The sequence below is a fragment of the Chrysemys picta genome, chromosome 1 (genome assembly GCF_011386835.1).
Source record: "Chrysemys picta bellii isolate R12L10 chromosome 1, ASM1138683v2, whole genome shotgun sequence".
Lineage (NCBI taxonomy): Eukaryota > Metazoa > Chordata > Testudines > Emydidae > Chrysemys > Chrysemys picta.
In genome coordinates, this window is record NC_088791.1 from 113,570,363 (window position 1) to 113,590,568 (window position 20,206).

The 20,206-nt window shown below is 44.0% G+C and overlaps 2 protein-coding genes across 6 annotated transcripts in view; both read left to right on the forward strand.

Annotated features, from left to right (window-relative positions):
• Positions 1 to 14,743, forward strand: PEX26 (peroxisomal biogenesis factor 26). Of its 2 annotated transcripts, XM_005288025.4 has the most exons (5): positions 1 to 644; positions 4,099 to 4,239; positions 6,907 to 7,220; positions 10,196 to 10,342; positions 11,241 to 14,743. In XM_005288025.4, the coding sequence occupies exons 1-5, from the start codon at positions 427 to 429 to the stop codon at positions 11,342 to 11,344; spliced, it is 924 nt and encodes a 307-aa protein (XP_005288082.2). In that variant the 5' UTR covers positions 1 to 426; the 3' UTR covers positions 11,345 to 14,743. The 2 variants fall into 2 exon arrangements, with proteins under 2 accessions (XP_005288082.2, XP_042705283.2); XM_042849349.2 differs by lacking the exon at positions 4,099 to 4,239.
• The window catches only part of LOC101938251 (tubulin alpha-4 chain), a 13,942-nt gene continuing 8,422 nt past the window's right edge, over positions 14,687 to 20,206 (forward strand). The window contains exons 1-3 of one of the 4 annotated variants that reach the window (XM_065566962.1): positions 14,991 to 15,110; positions 17,914 to 17,980; positions 18,080 to 18,138. The gene's annotated coding sequence lies outside the window, so the exon portion shown is untranslated. Of the gene's footprint in view, positions 15,111 to 17,913; positions 17,981 to 18,079; positions 18,139 to 20,206 lie in introns of those variants that run through there. The other 3 variants (XM_065566956.1, XM_042849340.2, XM_065566968.1) reach the window with 3 other exon arrangements.

Sequence of the window (20,206 nt, forward strand, 5' to 3'; positions counted from 1 at the left end):
GCACAGGGTTGGAGCGCAGCGAGGCGTGCGGGGAGGCGGGGAAGATTGCCATGCCCCAGGCTTTTCGGAAACGCAGCAAACATGGACTCCCCCCGGAGCTGGGGGTCCGGGCTGTGACGGCTGGCTTTGCACGCTGCGCCTGGAACCAGCGGGCAGAAGCCGCAAGCCAGGACACAGCACCGATCGCAGGCGCAGAGCGCCAGCTCGGTGCACGCAGGCTCTCGGGCCGTGCGCTGCGCTCCATTCCCCGGTGCATGGCTGGAGCTTGAACCCGCGTGTGGGAGGATCCAGCCCGTACGTGCACAGGGGGGCGCTCCGGCAGCTGCTGGGGCACAGCAGCAAGGGATGGCTCCGAAGGAGATGGGGTCGGGATTCAAAGGCACGTAGCCAAGCCCAGACGCTAACAGCCGCCACTCCCCGGGCACCATGAAGAACGACTTGCCTGTGTCCTTAGCTGGGCTCAGCGGGCCGGCAGGTTTCCTCGGGAGCAGCGAGCCTCTGTCCTTGTCTCCCGTGCCAGCTCCAGCGACCTCTTTGCTGGAGGAGGCTGCGGATTTGCTGGTGGTGCACCTGGACTTTGCTGCTGCTCTGGACAGGTGTGAGCGGGGCTGCGAAAGCCTGGCCTCGGACCCTGACTGTGAAAGGTACGGAGGGGTGGGGGGTCGAGTTCCCAGTCACCCCGGGCATGGAGCAAAGGAGGTTCCCGCTGCTTAGTTATACAGGGCAAACGCAGGCAGGGCCTGTGCAGCCGGTTCCCTGCGAAATCTGCTGAGATCCAAGCGCAGACGAAATCTGTTCCAGGTGACTCCTAGACAGAAAAGTCTTGGCTTTTGTTTGTGACCACACTGGACAACAGCAGGCCTGAGATGTTTGACAGGACTCAGCTAAGAGCTAATGTATCAGTGTAACATCTGTTCAGTCCTGCCTTCGGGGACTCCATTGTGAACTCGTAGAGGGATGTATCGACACTGAATATTTTTCATCAATCCCTTTGAAATATTTTGCTTAGAAACAGTTCTGCTAATGTGGGTTCTGGTTTGGGATTTTTTTTGCCCCTTTTCCCCCCTCAACCTTCTACTTGGGTAGAGTTGCAAGCAGGGCTTTGGAGCTGTGCTCCGGCTCCAGGCAAAAACCTGCAGCTCCCACTGCTCCAGAGCTGCTCCGCGCTCCAGCTCCGGGCTCCGCTCCAAAGCCCTGGTTACAAGTGTTACTGGTCAGTCAGTGCTGTTGTCTTTTGTATGACACGTAAAGGAGAGATCCTTGATCATCTTTGGTAGTTAAAAATTTCATAGCAGCATTTTTTACAGTACTGAGAGTGTTAATATTGGTGTCTTGTCCAAATTCTGATTTGTCTAATTAGTTTTTAACTCCTCCATGCTGTTTCAGTTGGAAATAATACATTATTTCTTGCTTTCAACACTGAAGTGGGATGTAATGTTGCTGTTCTCTATACAAACAGCTGATTTGTTTCACCCAGCAGTAACTGTATGTCATAGGTAAGGGAAATGATTCCTGTATATGAAGTGCTTGGAGATCCTTGAGAATCAAGGCATTTTGATAATAATAGGTCTAAGAATGTATAAGAACTCAGAAAAATGAAGCGTGGGATTATTGATCACGCTTTATATTAAGGTTCTATTTATAAAGGATTAATGAATGATTAGTGCATGTTTTAGTAAATGGTTAATGTATTGGTTTAGAGTGCAAGTCAATACATGACTTATAGCCATCTATAACACTTATTGACATGCTTATAACTCTGTTTGCATTTTAATATGGCTAAATACATCTAGGAACAAAGAATGTAAGCCATGATGGGGGACTCTCTCCTGGGAATCAGTGACTGAAAATAATTTGTGGTTCATGATGGATAGTCAGCTGAACATGAGCTCCCTGCGTGATGCCGTGACCAAAAGGGCTAATGTAATCCTTGGATGCATAAGCAGGGGAATCTCAAGTAGGGGTAGGGAGACTATTTTATCTCTGTATTTGGCATTGGTGGGACTGCTGCTGCACTACTGTGTCCAGTTATGGTGTCCACAATTCAAGATGGATGTTGATAAATTGGAGAAGGTTCAGAAAAGAGCCACGGTAATGATTAAAAGAGCTGAATCTATTTAGCTTAACAAAGAGAAGGTTAAGGGGTGACTTAATTACAGTCTATAAGTACCTGCATGGAGAGTATTTAATAATGGATGCTTCAATGTAGCGGAGAAAGGTATAATATGATCCAGTGACTGGAAGTTGAAGCTAGACAAATTCAGACTGGAAATGAGGCATATCGTTTTAAGTGTGAGAGTAATTAACCACTGGAACAATTTACCCAGGGTCATGGTGGATTCTTTATCACTGACTATTTTGAAATTAAGATTGGATATTTTGCTAAAAGATATGCTCTGGGAATTATTTTGGAGAAGTTTTATGGCCTGTGTTGTACTGGAGGTCAGACTAGATGATCACAATAGTCCCTTCTGTCCTTGGAATCTAGGAATTTCTCTTACTATTTATCTCTGTAACATGCTTAGAATATCTATAATTTGTTAGCCCTTTATAAATCACTATATTTAGGGATAGTTTTGTTCCTTTGTCTATTACTAGGGAGATGCATAGAAACAGAATCTGAGTGCCTTAGGTCTTCTAGTCTTGTTGCTCATTTCCCCCCTCCCCCCAATCTGAAGACAAAAATACTCCTCCTGCTCCTCTTCATTTCCAAAGCTGTGTACCTAATACAGGTTTATGATTTGTGGTGGAGGAAATGAACAGCTGGAACAGATGAACTCTTAAGGGACTTACGCACAGCTCCTCCAATGTATTTAGGCCTGTAACTCCCATTTCTCTGGAAGCTCTGCTTTGCCTGTTAGTTATGATGAGTTCAAAAGCCATCAGAATGATGTAGTTTACTGAGCTTATTATGCCCCAGGAGAATATAGTCCAGAGGTTCTTATGGTACTACTAGATACTAAATGACCCACAAACATATTTAAAAGTGGGGTGGGGCATGAAGATAAGAATTCCCTGGAAGAACGTGTGTAAGATAGCATTGGAATTATGTTAGGATTAGTCACAACAAGGATAGAGCCTATACTTGTTACCTGGCCGAAGAGCCAGGGAGGGACACTATAAAAAAAATCCCCCCTGATGGGAAAGGAGTGGTTTAGGTTGATATTTTACTTGATATATTACAGTTGCACCCAGAGACCCCACTGGCAATGAAGGCCCCTTTGTGCTAGGTGCTGCACAAACACACAGCCTATCTCAAAGAGCGGACTGTCTAACTAGACAAGACCAACAAAGGGTGTGAGGGAAGAAGTAGAATCCTCATTTTATAGGCAGGGAACTAAGGGCTTGTCTACACTTAAAATGCCACAGCAGCATAGCTGCACCACTGTAGCATTTCAGTGAAGCCTATACCAATGGTAATCCACCTCCTCCAGAGGCAGTAGCTATGTCTATGGGAGAATTCTCCCATCAAGCTATCACTTTCTACACTGGGGGTTAGGTTGGTTTCCCTGCATCACTCAGAGGTATGGATTTTTCACACCCCTGATTGACTTCGTTATACCAACCTAATTTCCTAGTGTTGACCAGGCCTGAGGCAGAGAGAATGGTTGAATCACTGACTCTGTGTCGCACAAGCAGGGCGAGGAACTGAACCCAGTTTTCTTGAATTTTTATCTAGGTTTGGAATCTCTTACAATCACAATTTCAACACATTGTCAGTCCTAAAATAATAATGATGCCAATAGTCCTTGTCGTGATTTCTAGTCACCAAACCATTACTAGAGGCTAGATTGTTAAAAGCCTAAACTAATTTACAGGTACATTTGACTTGGTTTAGCTGCTTTAATATCTGTGAATATAGACAACTCTTGATTAGTATGAAAAGGGGTCTGTGCATGATTGAGAGATGTGGGACTTCTGCTGGAGATGTGTAACAAACATGTCCTGCAAAAAAGGCTGAACGTTGTCTGTTCTTTTGGGGAAAAGCTACTGAGGAGGAATTAGAAAGCCCCCAGCATCAGATGTGTCAGGCAGGGAAGGACTTTGAAACAGCATTTCTCACAAGCGCTCATTTGGCCTGTCTTGTCCATTGGACAGCTCTGCAGAAGTGAAGTGCTCCCTGTGCATTGTGGGCATCCAGGCCCTGGCAGAGATGAACCGGTGGAGAGAAGTTCTGTCTTGGGTTCTACAGTATTACCAGGTCCCTGAACGTCTGCCTCCAAAAATTCTGGAACTGTGGTGAGTAATTATCTGTACTTTCCGGATATGTTCTGCCTAAAATACCCAGGTTCCACAACCTATATGTGTAGTGTGCTGTATGGGGTTCTAGTTGGGCTTTTTCCTCCATGTCCCTCCTTCTTGCTTGTCATCTCCCCCTGCACAAGAGGGGGGCCAGGCACAGCTGTTCAGAGGGAACCTTTTCAGAATGAAAGAACAGATCTGAACTTGGTTTTCTGCAGCATCTTTCATTTTCAAGGAATGCCACAGTGCTAGGTTAAAGGTTGTTTTGCCTCTTCCACAGCTAGAGACACTGGAACCTGTTAGTGTGAGAAGGGATGTTGCCCTGACACCAAGATCACACATCCCAGGTGTTATGTGATCTTTATCTAGCACCTGTAGTCAGGCATTGGTTTAACATCTCCACTAGAATACGTTGCCTCAAACAGTGCAGCATCTTCCTAGTGCTCTACTGCAGTGAAAGACATGTTGTTCCCTCCTCTTCTTCACTAGCAGGGCTAGACTACTGTGACTGTCTCCTGACTGAAGCTAACAGAATGTTAGGAACCATTAGGAAAGGGATAGATAATAAGACAGAAAATATCATATTGCCTTTATATAAATCCATGGTACATCCAGTTCTTGAATACTGCATGCAGATCTGGTCACCCCATCACAAAACAGACACACTGGAATTGGAAAAGGTACAGAGAAGGGTAACAAAAATGATTAGGGATATGGAATAGCTTTCGTATGAGGAGAGATTAAATAGACTGGAACTTTTCAGCTTGGAAAAGAGACGACTGAGGGGGAACATGATAGAGGTCTATAAAATCTTGACTGGTGTGGAGAAAGTGAATTAGGAAGGGTTATTTACTCCTTCACATAACACAAGAAGTAGGGGGTCACCCAATGAAATTAATATGCAACAGGTTTTAAACAAACAAAAGGAAATACTTCTTCACACAGTGCACAGTCAACCTGTGGAACTCCTTGCTAAGGGATGTTGCGAAGACCAAAACCATAACAGGGTTAAAAAAAACAAAACAAAAAACAAGTTCATGGAGAATAGGTCCATTAATAGGTATTAGTCAGGATGGGCAGGGATGCAACACCATGCTCTGAGCGTCACCAGCCTCTGTTTGCTAGAAGCTGGTAGTGGACGACAAGATGGATCACTTGATGACTATCTGTTCTGTTCAGTCCTTCTGAAGCATCTGGCATTGACCATTGTCGGAAGACAGGATACTGGGCTAGATGGACCTTTGGTCTGACCCAGTATGGCCGTTCTTATGTTCTCATAGGAATCCTTGTGATGAAAGATGCAGTGGCACCTGACCTATAAATAGCCAAAGAACCACTTCATCAATTAATGGAATGAGATTATAGTAAATACCTATGAAAAATCCAGAATCTTCTCTTTATCAGAAGTGTGTTTTTAAATTCAATTTTTAGCAGGAAGAGAAAAAGAGTGCTGCAAGAAGTTGAATATATAAGTATTAAGGACATATTTACAGGGCTTTCCACCTATGGATCTCAAAGCACTTTACAAAGGCAGGTAAGTACCATTCCAAGTGATTGCTGGAGCAAATCTAGTCTCCCTCGGAATTACATGCATCTTAGAAGAAGGTGCGCAGGAGTCTTATTACTGAGAGCATGGAGTTGTGGAAGAGTTTGGCCTCTCTAGAAAGCAGGGGAAAATGGATTTGATGCTTGTTATGGAGGAGGTTGAGGAGGGTTTGGCAGCTGTGGAAAGGGGGTTGGGTGCTGCGGATCATGATTAACCAAGCCTGAGCAGAGAGTATTATTCAGAGCTATGAAAAGCCACATGCAGTTTGAGAGCCTTAAATTGAGTGTAATGGGTCTCGGGACATTGGATTCTCTGGATACTGCATTTCACGCATTAGTCAAATCTGTGTATTTGCCAGCCTCATGACCCCTCATGTCAAAACCCAAAGGGTCCGAGAACTGCCCAGTAATGTACTGCTTGATGTCTTGTTACGTCATGAATTTTGTGGCCTTAGCAAAGACTCAGACCCTGTGATGCCCTCAGTAAATGCAGGGAGAAAGTCCCATGTCACCACCAGTGAAGAGCATGTGTTTAAGATAATATCTCTTGCATCTTAACAGTGACTGCTGCTCCCTTTGCTCCCTGCATCAGGTGATGAAAGGCTGGGAACGTTGCTGGGGGAGGAAGGAAGCTTGGCCTCTGCAGGTGTCTACTGCACTTGGGAGGTGTCATTCCCATTGTAGTAGATAGGCTCGCCTTAGCTCAGCTCAAGCCAGTGCACTAAAAATAGCAGTGTGGACATTGTGGTGCTGGCGATAGCTTGGGCTAGGCATCCAAATCCCAACCCCCCTTGGGTCCAAGCTCGGGTGGCTAGGCCAAGCTGCCATCGGTGCTGTAGCAGCTACACTGCTGTTCTTAGTGTAGTAGCTCAGCCTGAGCTAGTGCATGTCTGTCTACGCACGCTGGGAATCACACCTCCCTGCTGCAATGCAGGCACATGCTGAGGGGTTGCTTCATATTGCTTTCTAGGGACTCCCGCCCGCTCTGCGTGGAGTGCAGATCCTCACTGAGGGATCTATGTCCAGTTCCAGTCATAGATGACTGAAGTTGGTAACTGTAAGTGATCTCAACTTTGCAAATAGATTGTAGTGTAACATTCATTTTTTCTTGCATTCTAGCATCCTTTTGTACAGCACAGTGAAGGAGCCCCATGTGATGTTGGAAGTTGACAGTTATTGGCTGAGAGATCTAACCAATCAGAGCCTGCCTTCGTATGGTACCTTGATGGAGTTGCATCTGTTGCATGTGTTGCTTCCTCTTGGACAATTTGTGGAGGCAGAGGAGCTGGTACAGGGCTGTGACGCTTTCAACAAAGAGCAACAACTTGAGGCCCTGAGGACCATTAATGAGAGGAGGTGTCAGTGGGTGCAACAGGAAGAGACACAGTCAGTCCCTGAAGAGCAACCAGCCACAGCGAGGGAGAAGCTGTTAGGTAGGTGCACTCTCTAACCCTCACAATCCTGTTTTCTTCTTCTGAGGTGTAGAAGAGGGAGCCATTGAACGTGGGCTAAATCACTCTTTATTTGTATTTAGACTTATGTTAAGTGTTTTACCTACTTGCTCTTGGTGCTTTCACTCTGGTTAAAACTCACAATGTCGAAATGCAGCTCAACACATACAATCTACAGATTGCCCCTCCCCCTCACATAACCACTGTCTGCTAATAAATAATCATTCATCTCAGCCCCCTTTCTTGTACCCCAGATCCCTCAGCTAGGCTCCTTCCCAAATGTTCAGGAGAAAAGATGGACTTTGCAGCATGTCCAGAAGGCCAGCAAATCTGGTAGGTTGAGAGGAGAAGCGAGAAGCCCTTCACAGAGAACTGTCCTGCGAGTAGCCTTCTCCCATCTACAATGAGGGAGTTGCAGTTCTGCAGTCCTCACAACAGTGGCAGCATTTAGGAGGGGAAGAGGTGGTACCTCATGAACCCAAACTACTTAAGGGCTTTTAAATTAAAATAAAGACCTCAAACTGTGCTTGGAAATCCATAGTATTCCAAGCTCCCCATGTCTGTTTAGTGTTTGACCTCTCTGCTGGATGCCAGTTGCAGTGGTGTTTTTTTGGTGGGATTTAGATACTTGTCCACTGGGAACTGATCTGAAAGCTACCCACTTATTTCCACACATCAAGCTGCCATTACATGGGTTGACTGTTCAGTTCTCATTACCAACTAGGGCTAGATTCAAACTGGTGCTTTAGAAGGAAGAGGCTCTGTATCCATTACCAGTTTTACCTCTTTCTTTTTTATTATGCCCAGTTGGATGACTGTACAGCCAGTTCCCCTTTCTTAACCTATCTAAGGTTGGTAGTGACTGAAAGTCTTAGGGGAAGTGGTTTCAATTTCATCAAATTTCTAGGTCTCAAAATTCCATCACAGCTGGCACTAGTTGGTACCCATTTCTGCTGCAGCAGCAGGAGCAGCTACCCAACATACTATTAGGCCTGGTCTACACTTAAAATGTAGGCTGACCTAGCTACAGTGCTCAGGGGTGTAAAAAAAGCCACACCCCTGTGCACCCTGACTATGCCAACCTAACCCCCAGTGTAGACACAGCTAGGTTGACAGCAGAATGCTTCCATTGACCTAACAGTTGCTCAGGGAGATGGATTTCCTAGAATGATAGACCCCATCCGTCACTGTAGACTGCATCTACACTACAGGGTTATGCCAGCATAGCTACAGTGCCATATCTATGTTATGCTAGTTTCCATAGCGTAGACATGGCCTTAGTCTGCTAGCTTAGTGGGTATTAACTGTTAACTAACAATATTGCCAGGGGATGTTCCTTCTGACCTCTTACATGGCATGTGCATAAACAAATGCTCTTGCTTGATAAGAATTGCAAGGGCGAAGTTTATCTTTCACTTTGGCAAAGACTAAGGCAATTTTCTAGTTTTTAAAATATACACCTCTACCCCGATATAACGCTGTCCTTGGGAGCCAAAAAATCTTACCGCGTTATAGATGAAACCACGTTATATTGAACTTGCTTTGATCCGCTGGAGCGCGCTGCTTTACCGCGTTATATCCGAATTCGTGTTATATCAGGTCGCGTTATATCGGGGTAGAGGTGTACTACAGAAGAAATATGTAAAAACCTGCAATTAAAACGTAAGACCGATGACATTTCCTCTAAGGGCTTATGTAGTTGCCAGTGTGAACTTTCTACTATCTTCCCATGAATAATTTTCTTATTGTATTCTCATTTTTGAGCCCATGTAGTAGAATCTATGGGTGGGACTTAAGCACCTATTAGACCTAAGAATTCCCAACTAATCCAGGTATTCTTGTCTCCAGGGGGCTCCAGCACCTGGAGAGGGCATCCCTCCCTTATGGGACATCAGTATTGATAATTGTATAAAGTCCTTTGGGTACAAGCTTCCCACAAAGCTTCCTCCTTAGTAACAACTACCAAAAAGCTTTTTGAAAGAAAGCAGGAAAAGAAAGCAACACACCTCTGTTAATAGTGGCCCAACTAGGAAGTCATGTGGATTGCAGGAGCCAATGTGATGTTACATCCTTGCTAATAGCAGACAGTCCAGGAGCGCTTGAGGAGCCCAGGGATGAACAAAGTGTTCCTCTTCTAATAGCTGCCCTGTCATGGGGTGCATCACTCACCAGTGGGCTGGTACCTCCTCCTGGCCACTCTGGAGATTAGCTGGAGGCCACCCCCCCCCCCCCCATCCATGGCTTGCACATCATCACTCTGTCTCCGCATCTGCCAGTGGCCCCTCTTGCAGCCTCAGGAACCACAGCACCCTCTTCATGACTTGACCCTCCAGCTGTGTCCCCATCCATGTTTTCCCCCCCCCCCCCTTCTAGGGGTTAGTGTCTCAGTCTATCCACTACTCCTGGTCCCAACCCAGAGAGTTTACAGATAGCAGCATCTTGCTGTGACTCTTTAATTTCTCCCAATGCTGCTAAGTTTCCCTGGCTACTTCCCCCTTGCTCCAGCACCTTCTTCACCCTAACCTCAGGACATGCAACTACCCAGCCCCAGCAGCCAATCAGGAGCTCTATCTTGCTCCCCCATCTCTGTGAGGAGTAGTTCTGTCCAAGGTGCCGCAGGTCTTTCAGCCTACTAGAGACACAGTCCTCACTCCTTGAGCTCCCAGCAGCAACTTACTCTGCTCTACCCTGCAGCTCCTTTTATGTGAGCTTGCTTGGCCCTGATTGGTTGTTCCCTGCAACTCCTCCCTGATTGGCTGCACTCACACAGCCTCTCTGGACCACTCGGAGGACTCATCTCCACTGCTCGCTGCTGAGGTTAACGCTTCCTAGTCCAGTGTGGGGCAGACACCCGATCACATGCTCCATTGAGATAGCTTTTGGAACCCAGCAGTTCTTCTGTGCGGTCTTATTTTCCTTGCCCCTTCCTTTAACCACCTCTTGTACTTGTATTCCAGGCTCTGTGTCCCGAAAGTTATTGACCATATTAACAGTGCTGCGTAGAGCACTGGGATCCATGTCAAGCCACTTCTGTTCCAGCCCTTACAAAAAGACGCTCTTGGCTGCTCTCATAGTATGCCTTGTTGTGGTGAGACTAGACCCGGGTATGTGATTAAGGCTTCTGAATGTTGTTTGTTATCTGTCTTATGGTTATGAAAAAGAAACTGGGAATTGCTAGCGTTGGGCTTGGAAGAGGAACATTTATTCAAGCCTCTCCCCTTAGGAGTTACTGTGAGATATGGTGCAAGAGTGGTGGGTGTGCGGGAGCTCACAGCTACTATATTTCCAGCTTTTTCCACTAAAAGGTCACTGAAAGGAGATGTGTAGGACAGCTGGCTGTAAATAAACTTATAGCTACTGCATCTGCAGCTTTCCTAACGAAAGGTACTGTTGGAAATTGTTCTGAAGCACAGGCTATGGGCAGTTCGCAGCTATCCAGTGCCAGACTCTGCCTCTGTCAGAGAAAGATGCTGCAAAGGTGTTGGCTGTGGGAAGTACAGAGTGGTAAGAATGGTTGTGATTGGTGAACTTTAGAAAAGTAATTTAGCTCTAACCTCAACCTTGATCCACTTAAGCTACAAGCCAACCCAAAACTACCCTAAAAGGCACTCATTAGCATTCAGAAAGTCTGTGGATATAGATCCCCCCGCCCCCGTTTTGTAATGAGAGTTTCCTGCGTTTCTGCTAGTCCTAAGAATCTTCATTACTGAGGCACATGCTCAGTGCCACCCTGCAGAGGGGACTTTTGAGTCTTCAGTGCTGTTCTGTCAATCAGCCTTTGGAGGGTGAAGCATAGCTTATTGGGGATGAGAGCAGCACCCTCTTCTCTCTGCCCTGTAGCTTCTGCTAGGTGAGAGTCTGAGCTCTCACCTGGGCAGGAATAAAGAGAAAGAAAAGCTGATGGCTTCCCTTACCCCGAGTGGGGATCAGCTCTTTCTAAGTCTGAGTTTATAAAGAGAAGGGTAGGAAACATTAATGAAATACTTTTGTTTTATTCTGCAGCTGCTCCCACATCCCTACCCTTCCTTTACAGGCTGGTCCAGCTCTGCCATCAGGCATGGGTGGCTGTATTTTCTCCGCTCTACAGGCCTCCAGTTCAAGACTAAGCGGCTTTACCACGTGTTGCAAGTCTTTTGTCTCTGTTGCTGTGCAAGTGGCAGTTTGTCTTGAAGATTTTAATCAGGCTCTACAAGGGCTCCTGAGATCAATATACTAATTAAAATGACCACACGTGGGCTCTGGTGCAGTGACATCTTCCTCTCTTGCCAGACTAAGAACCTGGCCTAGTGCTGTCTGGATTTTGAAACTGCCTCTGCTACTTGTTTCCCTGTGCTATGGACTCTGCAGCACACTACTAACCCTGGAGGAATGTGCACGTACAGGGTTTTAGCCCTCCTCCTCTAATCCATGCCTTATTTAGATGTCCCCTGAAAGTAGTTGCTTTTGGTGTGGGTCCCAAGTGAGAGTCTGTAGCCAATGGCAAAGAACAATGACAGGCATTTTGAGAGATTGCACTATCCTTGCAAATGTTTTTGAAGTTGTCCAAGAAGTGGGAGTGGAATTTCAGAGTGTATGGTTATGAAAGATCTCAGAGTACCAGGTCTACACTGAACCCTAGGAGCCAAAAAAATGTCCTGCCTCGGTTCCCTTTAAATGCCCAGTTTCTGCAGCGAGGGATTTAAGCCAAATATGTGGAACACTATAAAATATTGCAGACTGAAATTGGAGCCCATTCTGTTCTGAGGGCCAGAGTTTCTCTTGTGACCCTGATGTGTCTTGGCATAGTCATTTTCACTTTGGATTTAACAATCGTGGCTAAGCAAGCATATCAAGGTGATGGGACGCATTATAAAGATGGATCCGTCAGCCCATTCTGTCCCCTGTCTGCATCCAGCACAAGCATTTATAGACCTTTCTGTCTTTCAGATGATCATGAATACTAAATATTTGACACTGGATAAGTTAAAATAGGGGACAGCAGAGAAATGGAGATGGTGAGAGGCAAGAGCCAACAGAGTTGCTCTTGTTAATCTTAATATGCTCCATATTTATTAGAGTCTAACCTGCCCCATTACTTGAATTGTCATGTAGTTTCACTGCATACTTTAGATGTCTCTGTATCTTCTGTTGATGTGCTTTCTATTTACATATTTAGATTTAAATACGCAAGACTCCTAGCCACATGCCTAGACCTTCCAACAAGTATTTAGAATCATAATCCACAGAGTAATCATCCAGCAGCAAAACTGCACTCTTTCACACCAAGAGTAAATTAACAGGCCTCAAAATACATTTCCCCCTCTATCCAAAACCGTAGACCCCAGTTCTCCCCAACAGCTCTAGCACATAGTGTTCTGATGGTCAATAGATCAAAGCTACTTCAGACCAGTGGTTGTGGGAGCGACTTCCAGAGTCAAAGGGCCCTCCTGGAGAACACTTTGCCAGCAGTTCCCGCCCCTATACCAAGTTGGCTTCACAGCTCAACTGCCTCCGCTGATTGTAGCTTTAACAGTATAAAACAGGGAGATAAGTGATTATTCAGGTAGACAAGTCCCAAACCACACCTGAACTCCCCACCTCCCTGATAACCAAGAGGCATCCAGTGCAGATCCTTGTGCAGTGTTCTATAACATGAGTCCTCTATGAAACATCCCACACGGCCTTCTGCCTTTGCAGTAACCATACAGTGCTGTGGGGGCTATTTCTAATCTTTCAAAAATGGCAGCAGCACACAGGTATCACAACAGCTGGCTGAATGCACTACTATGGTTTGTTAGCGGTTCCTCCTCTTTTAAGAGAGTCTGAGGTTCCGTCTTCACTGCTAAACAACACACCTGTTTTTCTCTGGCATAACTAACATGAACTATCCTGTGAAATCCTAGTGGAAACAAGGCTCTGAAGTTTTACTGAGAGGTAAACCAGGCAAGGTCAATGATGCAGTGGGGGGTGGTAATATTATTATTTGCCTACCTTTCACTCAGAAGAAAGTACAGGAAGCTTGTCTCCACTAGGATATTACAGTGAGATAACTATTGTGCATTTGTCTTGCTGTGAAAAACATGGTAGGCAGTTAAGACAAAGCCTTGAAGACCTTACACATTTTGGAGCTTCATGTTATGATTTACATGCATCTGTAATGCACCTATCGCCATTATATCTCCATGAGCTCAGTCACTGATTCATCATTTCAAAGACTTTCAGCATAAAATAATCATATCAAGACTCTAAGGAGAAAGGTTCTGGGCTTGTCTACATGGTGTGGCAATGGGGCCGTGATTTCTAAAATGCACTAGCTTGCGCATTAATTGGTCCGTGTAGTCCCTCCTGGTATGCACTAAAAGTTCCCTATCATGCTTTAACATAGTTCTGTTTCAAATAGTACTACGTTAAAGTGCAACAAGGAACTTCTGGTACACACCAGCAGGGTCTGCATGGTCTGATAAGTGTGCAACATGTTAGTGAACTTTAGAAATCACACCCCTGTAGAGTGCACTGCCACACAACTTAGACAAGTCCTCTCTGTAACTCTTCTAAGAATGACTAGTTTGTACTTCCCAGTCTCCTATATTGCAGGATCTATCTATGTACATAGCTTTATGACCTAGTTACAGAGGTATCTGAGGGTGTCAAATTCTGCTTACTGATTGTATGTAGTCTGTCTTTCTGCCATTAGCTAGGTGGCAGTTCACATTTCCTCTGGCTCATTGTTGCAAATTTCTGATTGTAGCCATGCTTGTGATATTGGGATTGTGTTCTGTGAGGAGTATGCACAATATTCTCGATTTCTGCTTAGAGGTTGCTTGATAATGTCTTAACTGTTCATTTCCATGGATCTTTTTAATATGTGTGAGTGATACATAGATTAGCCACCTCAAGTTTCTCCTAGTACTTTGTTTTTTAATTTGAATGTTTTTCATTGTGTTTAGCACATAATGAGACAAAGGATGGTAGAAACAGAAAAATATCAGTTATGCAATTCTAATGGTTTTATTCATTTAATTTTAAATACTTTAGTAATTTTTATTCTGAAAATTATGTAGTCCGTTATACTGTGATGCTCAGTCAGGCTGGTCACAAAACAGTCTTTCACAACACTGGCATATATTATTAAAAATATTTACATTCAGTAAATATTTCCAATGAAACACATTGGAAATATGTTTCACCTCAAACACTGGCCCTGATTCTGCAAACACATGCTTTAATTAGGTGAGTAGTACCATTCAGTTCTATGGGACTAATTACCCAACTAAGTCTGCTCATAAGCTGTGACCCTGCAAACACTAATGCATGTATTTTCATATAATGGATCAGAGAATTGAATATTTTTTTGCATATCTTCCCAGATGCTTTCAATTAAAGATGCAACATATTGTTCATATGTTAAACTTTTTAATATGAAGCAGTATTTGTCTATTCATGATTTATGTATGTTTGTATATACTTAAGTGGCCAAGAATTTACAGAAACATGCAACAAAGAGTAAAGTATTCAATAATTCTTCATCTGTAGTTTCATCATTTTCCCCTATCCCGTACCACAATCAAAGAGCTTGTTACCATAGGGGAAGATGCCACCATACATACCTTCTGTAGATGTGATACTTCTGCCACCAAACCCTTGCTGTAGGGGGGAGGGGTGTTTGCACTTTTTGCTGATTATCTCCAGGCATAGGAGTTGGAGATGATTCTACTGCTATCTGACTTCCTGTTGTAGGAGGTTGAAGATTATATTGACACATATTCCCTACAGGGAATTGAAAAATGCCAGGGGAGAAGTACAGCAGCATCTGTACTCAACTGCTTCGAAGTGGAGCCTTTGGAGCTATAGCCAGGAGGAGGATGAAGCCTAGAGACTTTTTGTTGTGCACAGGTGATCAAATAATCTACCACTGAGATCTCTTCATACATGTCTCCTTCCCTTCACTGACACATTTCAATCAGTAGAATTTACAACACGCTAAATAACTCAATCACCATCATTCCCCTCCAGTTACCTCTGATGTCACATAAGCCCAGATCCTCAAAGGTATTTAGGTACCTAACACTCATTGAATATCTGGACCTTAGAGCTTGTTTACTTGGCACTTTACAGCGCTGCAACTTTCTCGCTCAGGGGTGTGAAAAAACACGCCCCTGAGCGCTGCAAGTTTCAGCGCTGTAATGTTCTAGTATAGACAGTGCACCAGGCCTGGGAGCCACACTCCCAGCGCTAGTAGCTGCGACTACACAAGCCACGTTAAAGCACTGCCGTGGCAGCACTTTAATGTTGCCAGTGAAAACTGGCCGATACACAACATAAAAATGAGCTCAGCAATTGACATTGCCTTGACTATAATTATAATAATTGTTGTTAATTTTGCTTAATTACAAACACATTTCTTTATGTGCGGCATATTCACCACTTAATGAGTTTTAACTATATGGAAAGTTTGGAAAGTTAGTAACAAGCAGGGCTGTCAATCGCAATTAACTCAAAAAAGTTAATTGTGATTAACTGCACTGTTAATAGAATACCAATTGAAATTTCTTGCAGTAATAGTGCAAGAGTTAAGCACAGGAATGAAAGATACATTCACTTGAAGGGAAACTAAGGGGGAAGTTTATGGGAAGAATATAGTTTCCCAGCTCACAATTTGACCAGAGGTGTGACTTTTTTGTAAGTGATGACCACCCGGATTTCCAGCTGAAGTAAAGAGTTGCTGTGGGTGCTCAGCCCCTCTGACAATCATATCCCAAGATACCAAGGTTTTCTTCTGACAAGTCTTGTGAAGTCTTTAAGAGCCTCATTTCTGTGTCTGTTTTTAATGCCCTCTTTTCTAGTGCCATCCGAAGGGAACACTCGTAGTTTTCTATAAATGTAGCAGTATTGCAGTTTAATCTCAAGCTAATTGATACTCAGTGTTCACACCCATGCATGAAAAAATTTACAAAATTACCCAATTCACTTCATGGTTTGATGCCTTTGCTTTCCATTTGATTAATTAATAATCACAATTGAGGGCAGTAGAAATAAACCAGAAAAAAAGTTCATGATGAATTTTGTAACATACAGTCTACAAAGTTTATATTGTTGTTGGTGCTTAGACTTAACAGCCATTTTCCTAAGTCCGGCAATACAAAAGCCAGAAAATATCTTGGTATTAATGAATCCTTTAAAAATAGAACATGTCTATAGAACAAAGAGTTTTAAGATCCAGTGCAGATATCAATCAACCTATCTTTCACTGACTACAAAAAAAAAAAAAAAAGTACTGCTTCATGACTAAGGCTATGATTCAGTCACGGTATTTTTAGTAAAAGTCATGGACAGGTCACAGACAATAAACAAAATTTCACGGCCTGTGACCAGTCCATGATATATACTATAAATACCCTTGACTAAATCTTGGGGGGGCCACTGTTGGGTGGGGTGCGCCCCAGAGGGCTGCTACTGGGGGGGCAGTGGCACCAGCTGCCGGGGGCTGCTGGAGCACAGTCTGCTCCGGCCACCCCAGGGACTGCTGCTGGGGGCCGCTGGAGCAGCGGCTGCTCTGTCCACCCCAGGGGCCGCTGCTCGGGTTATTCCTGGGGCTGTTTGAGCAGCTGGCCCTGGAGCCAGCTGCTTTGGCAGCCCTCGGGTCAGCCACACTGGCCGCTCCAGAAGTCACGGAAAGTTACAGAATCCGTGACTTCTGCAACGTCCATGACGGACACGTGCCCTATTCATGACTGATTGGTATTCTAGAGCTCATGATCCTGAGTGCACAACAGAGATTCTGGGTTTTCCAGGGATATTCAGCAAAAGCATCAAAACACCATTGGCCAGATTTTGATTTTGGTTACACTGCTGCAAATCTGGATTACCTCCAGTGCCTTCAGTGGAGTTGCTCTGGCTTTACAATGGTGTGATTGAGATCAGAATCTGGCCCCAGTTGTCTGATGATGATTTTTAAACAAATCAACTCCAGTAAAGTAAGATCACTCCAGAAATAACATTTTAGTTTTCAACATAACTCAGCGAGGTTCTCGCTTGGTTACAGATTCTGCAGTAAAAGAAAACATTCCTGAAGGCGGGTTCCTTTCCAAATGTTCTAGCAAGGATAAAGTTGTATACGATGGAAAATTGAATATATTTATAGGCTTTACAAATAACTTGGTAATTCATAGGTGCTAAGAAGGAATTCCATACCTTTTGCCTATATCTTCTGTGTCTTTTTTCAGCCATGCTGCTTGATGTATCAGCTTGCCTTTTTGCAACCAACACAACCATTTTAGAGAACAAATCAGTCAGGAACCAATTTACAAAAATGACTAATTTAATTTAATTAATGGAGATATCCCATCTCCTAGAACTGGAAGGGACCTTGAAAGGTCATCGAGTCCAACCCGCTGCCTTCACTAGCAGGACCAAGTACTGATTTTTGCCCCAGATCCCCAAGTGGCCCCCTCAAGGATTGAGCTCACAACCCTGGGTTTAGCAGGCCAATGCTCAAACCACTGAGCTATCCCTCCCCCAACTACTAATTTTGGGTGTCCACTTCAGATACTAAGTGCCTAATTTTCAGAGATACTGAGCACTCTCAGCTGCCACTGACTTGGCAGTTGTGGATGCTTATGTCTGAAAATCAATCCCTGTTTCTCAAGTTGGGCACCCAAGAGATCCAAATTAGTGGACACTTCTTTATTCATTTCAGCTCTGAGGAAGAGAAGCATTTCAATGAATGAAGATGAATTGAAAACACCTCTCTAATGGTGCTTGAGGTCAGAATATTATTAAAGATACAGAATAAAGTGAAAATAATACTATTTTATCTAATAGTTAAAGTTCAATAGTAATAATATTATTTTATGTTTATCTAGTTCCTTTGAAGCACTGTGGGATACATGGACTGTAGATTGGGCCGCTCGCCATCAAAAAGGTATAAAGTAGAGCTGACGAGAGAATGGCAATTCTGTCTTGCAAAAACTTTTGGGGTTTCAAAATTTGTTTTCATTCTTCATTGGAATGAGAACAAAAACCTTTCAAAAGTTTTCATGAAACAGAATTGTGTTGAAATGTCCATTTTCAGATTGAAAAGGTCAGGTTTCCAGTTCAGGTCTCTTTCTCTCTCGCTCCACCCTGGACCTCAGAATCCTTCCTGATGAAAAAATTGTTGAAATCGATACATTTCCATGAAATGTTTCAGTTTTGATGAAACAACATATTCTGATAAAGTATATTTAGTTGAAAATCTTCCAACCAGCTCTGGTATAAAGGATTTGTTGGAAGGAAAAATTCATCAAGAATGAATGCAGGGTACAGGGGGGATAAGTGTGGGGGATTCCTGGAGAGAGAGAATGGAATTTGGGGTGTATCTGGTTACAGGGGGGTGGTCTTATGTGTGTGATGCAAATAGGGGTTAGTGATGCAAATAGGCAAGGGGTGGTGGAAAGTGAGGGTTGCCTTGGGGAGATTGTGACCTCCTCTCGGCACTGTGATGCTGTAGGGCACCAGCTGGTGTGGGATGCATGGCATGGGCTCCCTCCTATCAAGCTGCTTAGAGTGATACAGCAGTGGAAACATCACTATCCAAAGCTGCTGCTTCTCATCCGAAAGGGTAGTCCGCACCACTAGAGGCACTATGGTAAGGATGAATGCAGCAACTCCCCATTCAAGGAGGGAACAAGGTATTCTGGGAATGTGAGGACACAAGACTGTATTCTCTCTACTACCTGCTCTGGAGCTGGGTGAGAGGGAGAGGATTGTGGTTGCTTTTTGCTTCAGTGTTTGGAATCTGGGATGGGGGAGAAGGGAGGTGAATGGGACCAGAGATTGATGTCTTTGATTGATAGACTATAAGGTCTGCAGAGACCTAGTAATTCACCTAGTAATTCCTGCACTGAGCCCAATCATTTGCAACTGAACTTGAGTAAACTTTTTAGAAAGATATCCAGCTTTGATTTAAAGACTTAGCGCGAGGGAGAATGTACTACACCCCTGGCTAAGGTGTTCCAATGTTTAATGACCCTCATTTAACAACTTATGCCTTATTTCCAGTATGAATTTTCCTAACTTCAGGTTCCAGCAATTTTATCTTGTTACGCTTTTGACAGCTAGATTGAAGAGTCCTCTGGTTAGTACCAGATACCTTCTTCCTGTGTAGGTACTTAGAGGCCATGAGCAAGTTGCCACTGTAAGGTGTGTCCTCCAGTCCTGGAATAATTCTTGCAGCTCTTTACTAAATCCTCTGCAACTCTTCAATAATTGGACCAAGTCTGGCATGCACAGGGTTTGGATGCTCCTGGCCCCAGACCCTGTGATGCACTAGGTGGAGGCTTTTTATTCTGCTCCATCTCATAACAGGGGAACTGAAATGCTGGATTTGAGAAGCTAACCCTCACAGGTGCAAAGGGGATGAAGAAGCAGAGATTATTTGGGGAGGGACTACTACTTCCTTTTCCATCCCCCTCTTCCTCCAACACACACATACTTTAAAACATGCTGGCAAGGTTTGCATTTTTAACTGAGGCGTGAACTTTTTTTAACTTAATAATTTTTTAAAAGTACACTGTACCCTCAATATATCCAGATGACACACGATGAAATGCCTATAATCTAGAAAATGACAATGTTAAGTACATTTGGATTCTTACAGGGTATGTGTACATGTCACTTTTTTATTCAATCCATAACTTCAAGCAATACCAAAGTAATAAATACATCCAGATTAAAACTGACAAAATTACATTTGATTAAAGGGAAAAAAAACTATACTTCTAAATTGTATTGTTATTTTTGACAACACAGAGGGAAATCCAGGAGAGTGGTGAGATAGTTCAGGGTGCAGAGAAATAGTTCATGGACACGTACAGTATACATTTTCAGAAGGGGCTAGTGATGTTGGGTCCTCAACATGAGACATCACCAAAGCCCGAGTCTCAGAAAGGGCTGAATACTCACCCACAGAAAAATCAAGCTCATTAAAGGGTCTCAGTTTGTAACCCCAA

Excerpts from the sequence above, each read along its gene's own strand:
- PEX26 (XM_005288025.4), top strand. The coding sequence starts at position 427 with ATGAAGAACGACTTGCCTGTGTCCTTAGCTGGGCTCAGCGGGCCGGCA. Across the intron at positions 4,240-6,906 it reads CCAAAAATTCTGGAACTGTG|CATCCTTTTGTACAGCACAG; the intron begins GTGAGTAATTAT and ends CTTGCATTCTAG. Across the intron at positions 7,221-10,195 it reads AGCGAGGGAGAAGCTGTTAG|GCTCTGTGTCCCGAAAGTTA; the intron begins GTAGGTGCACTC and ends CTTGTATTCCAG.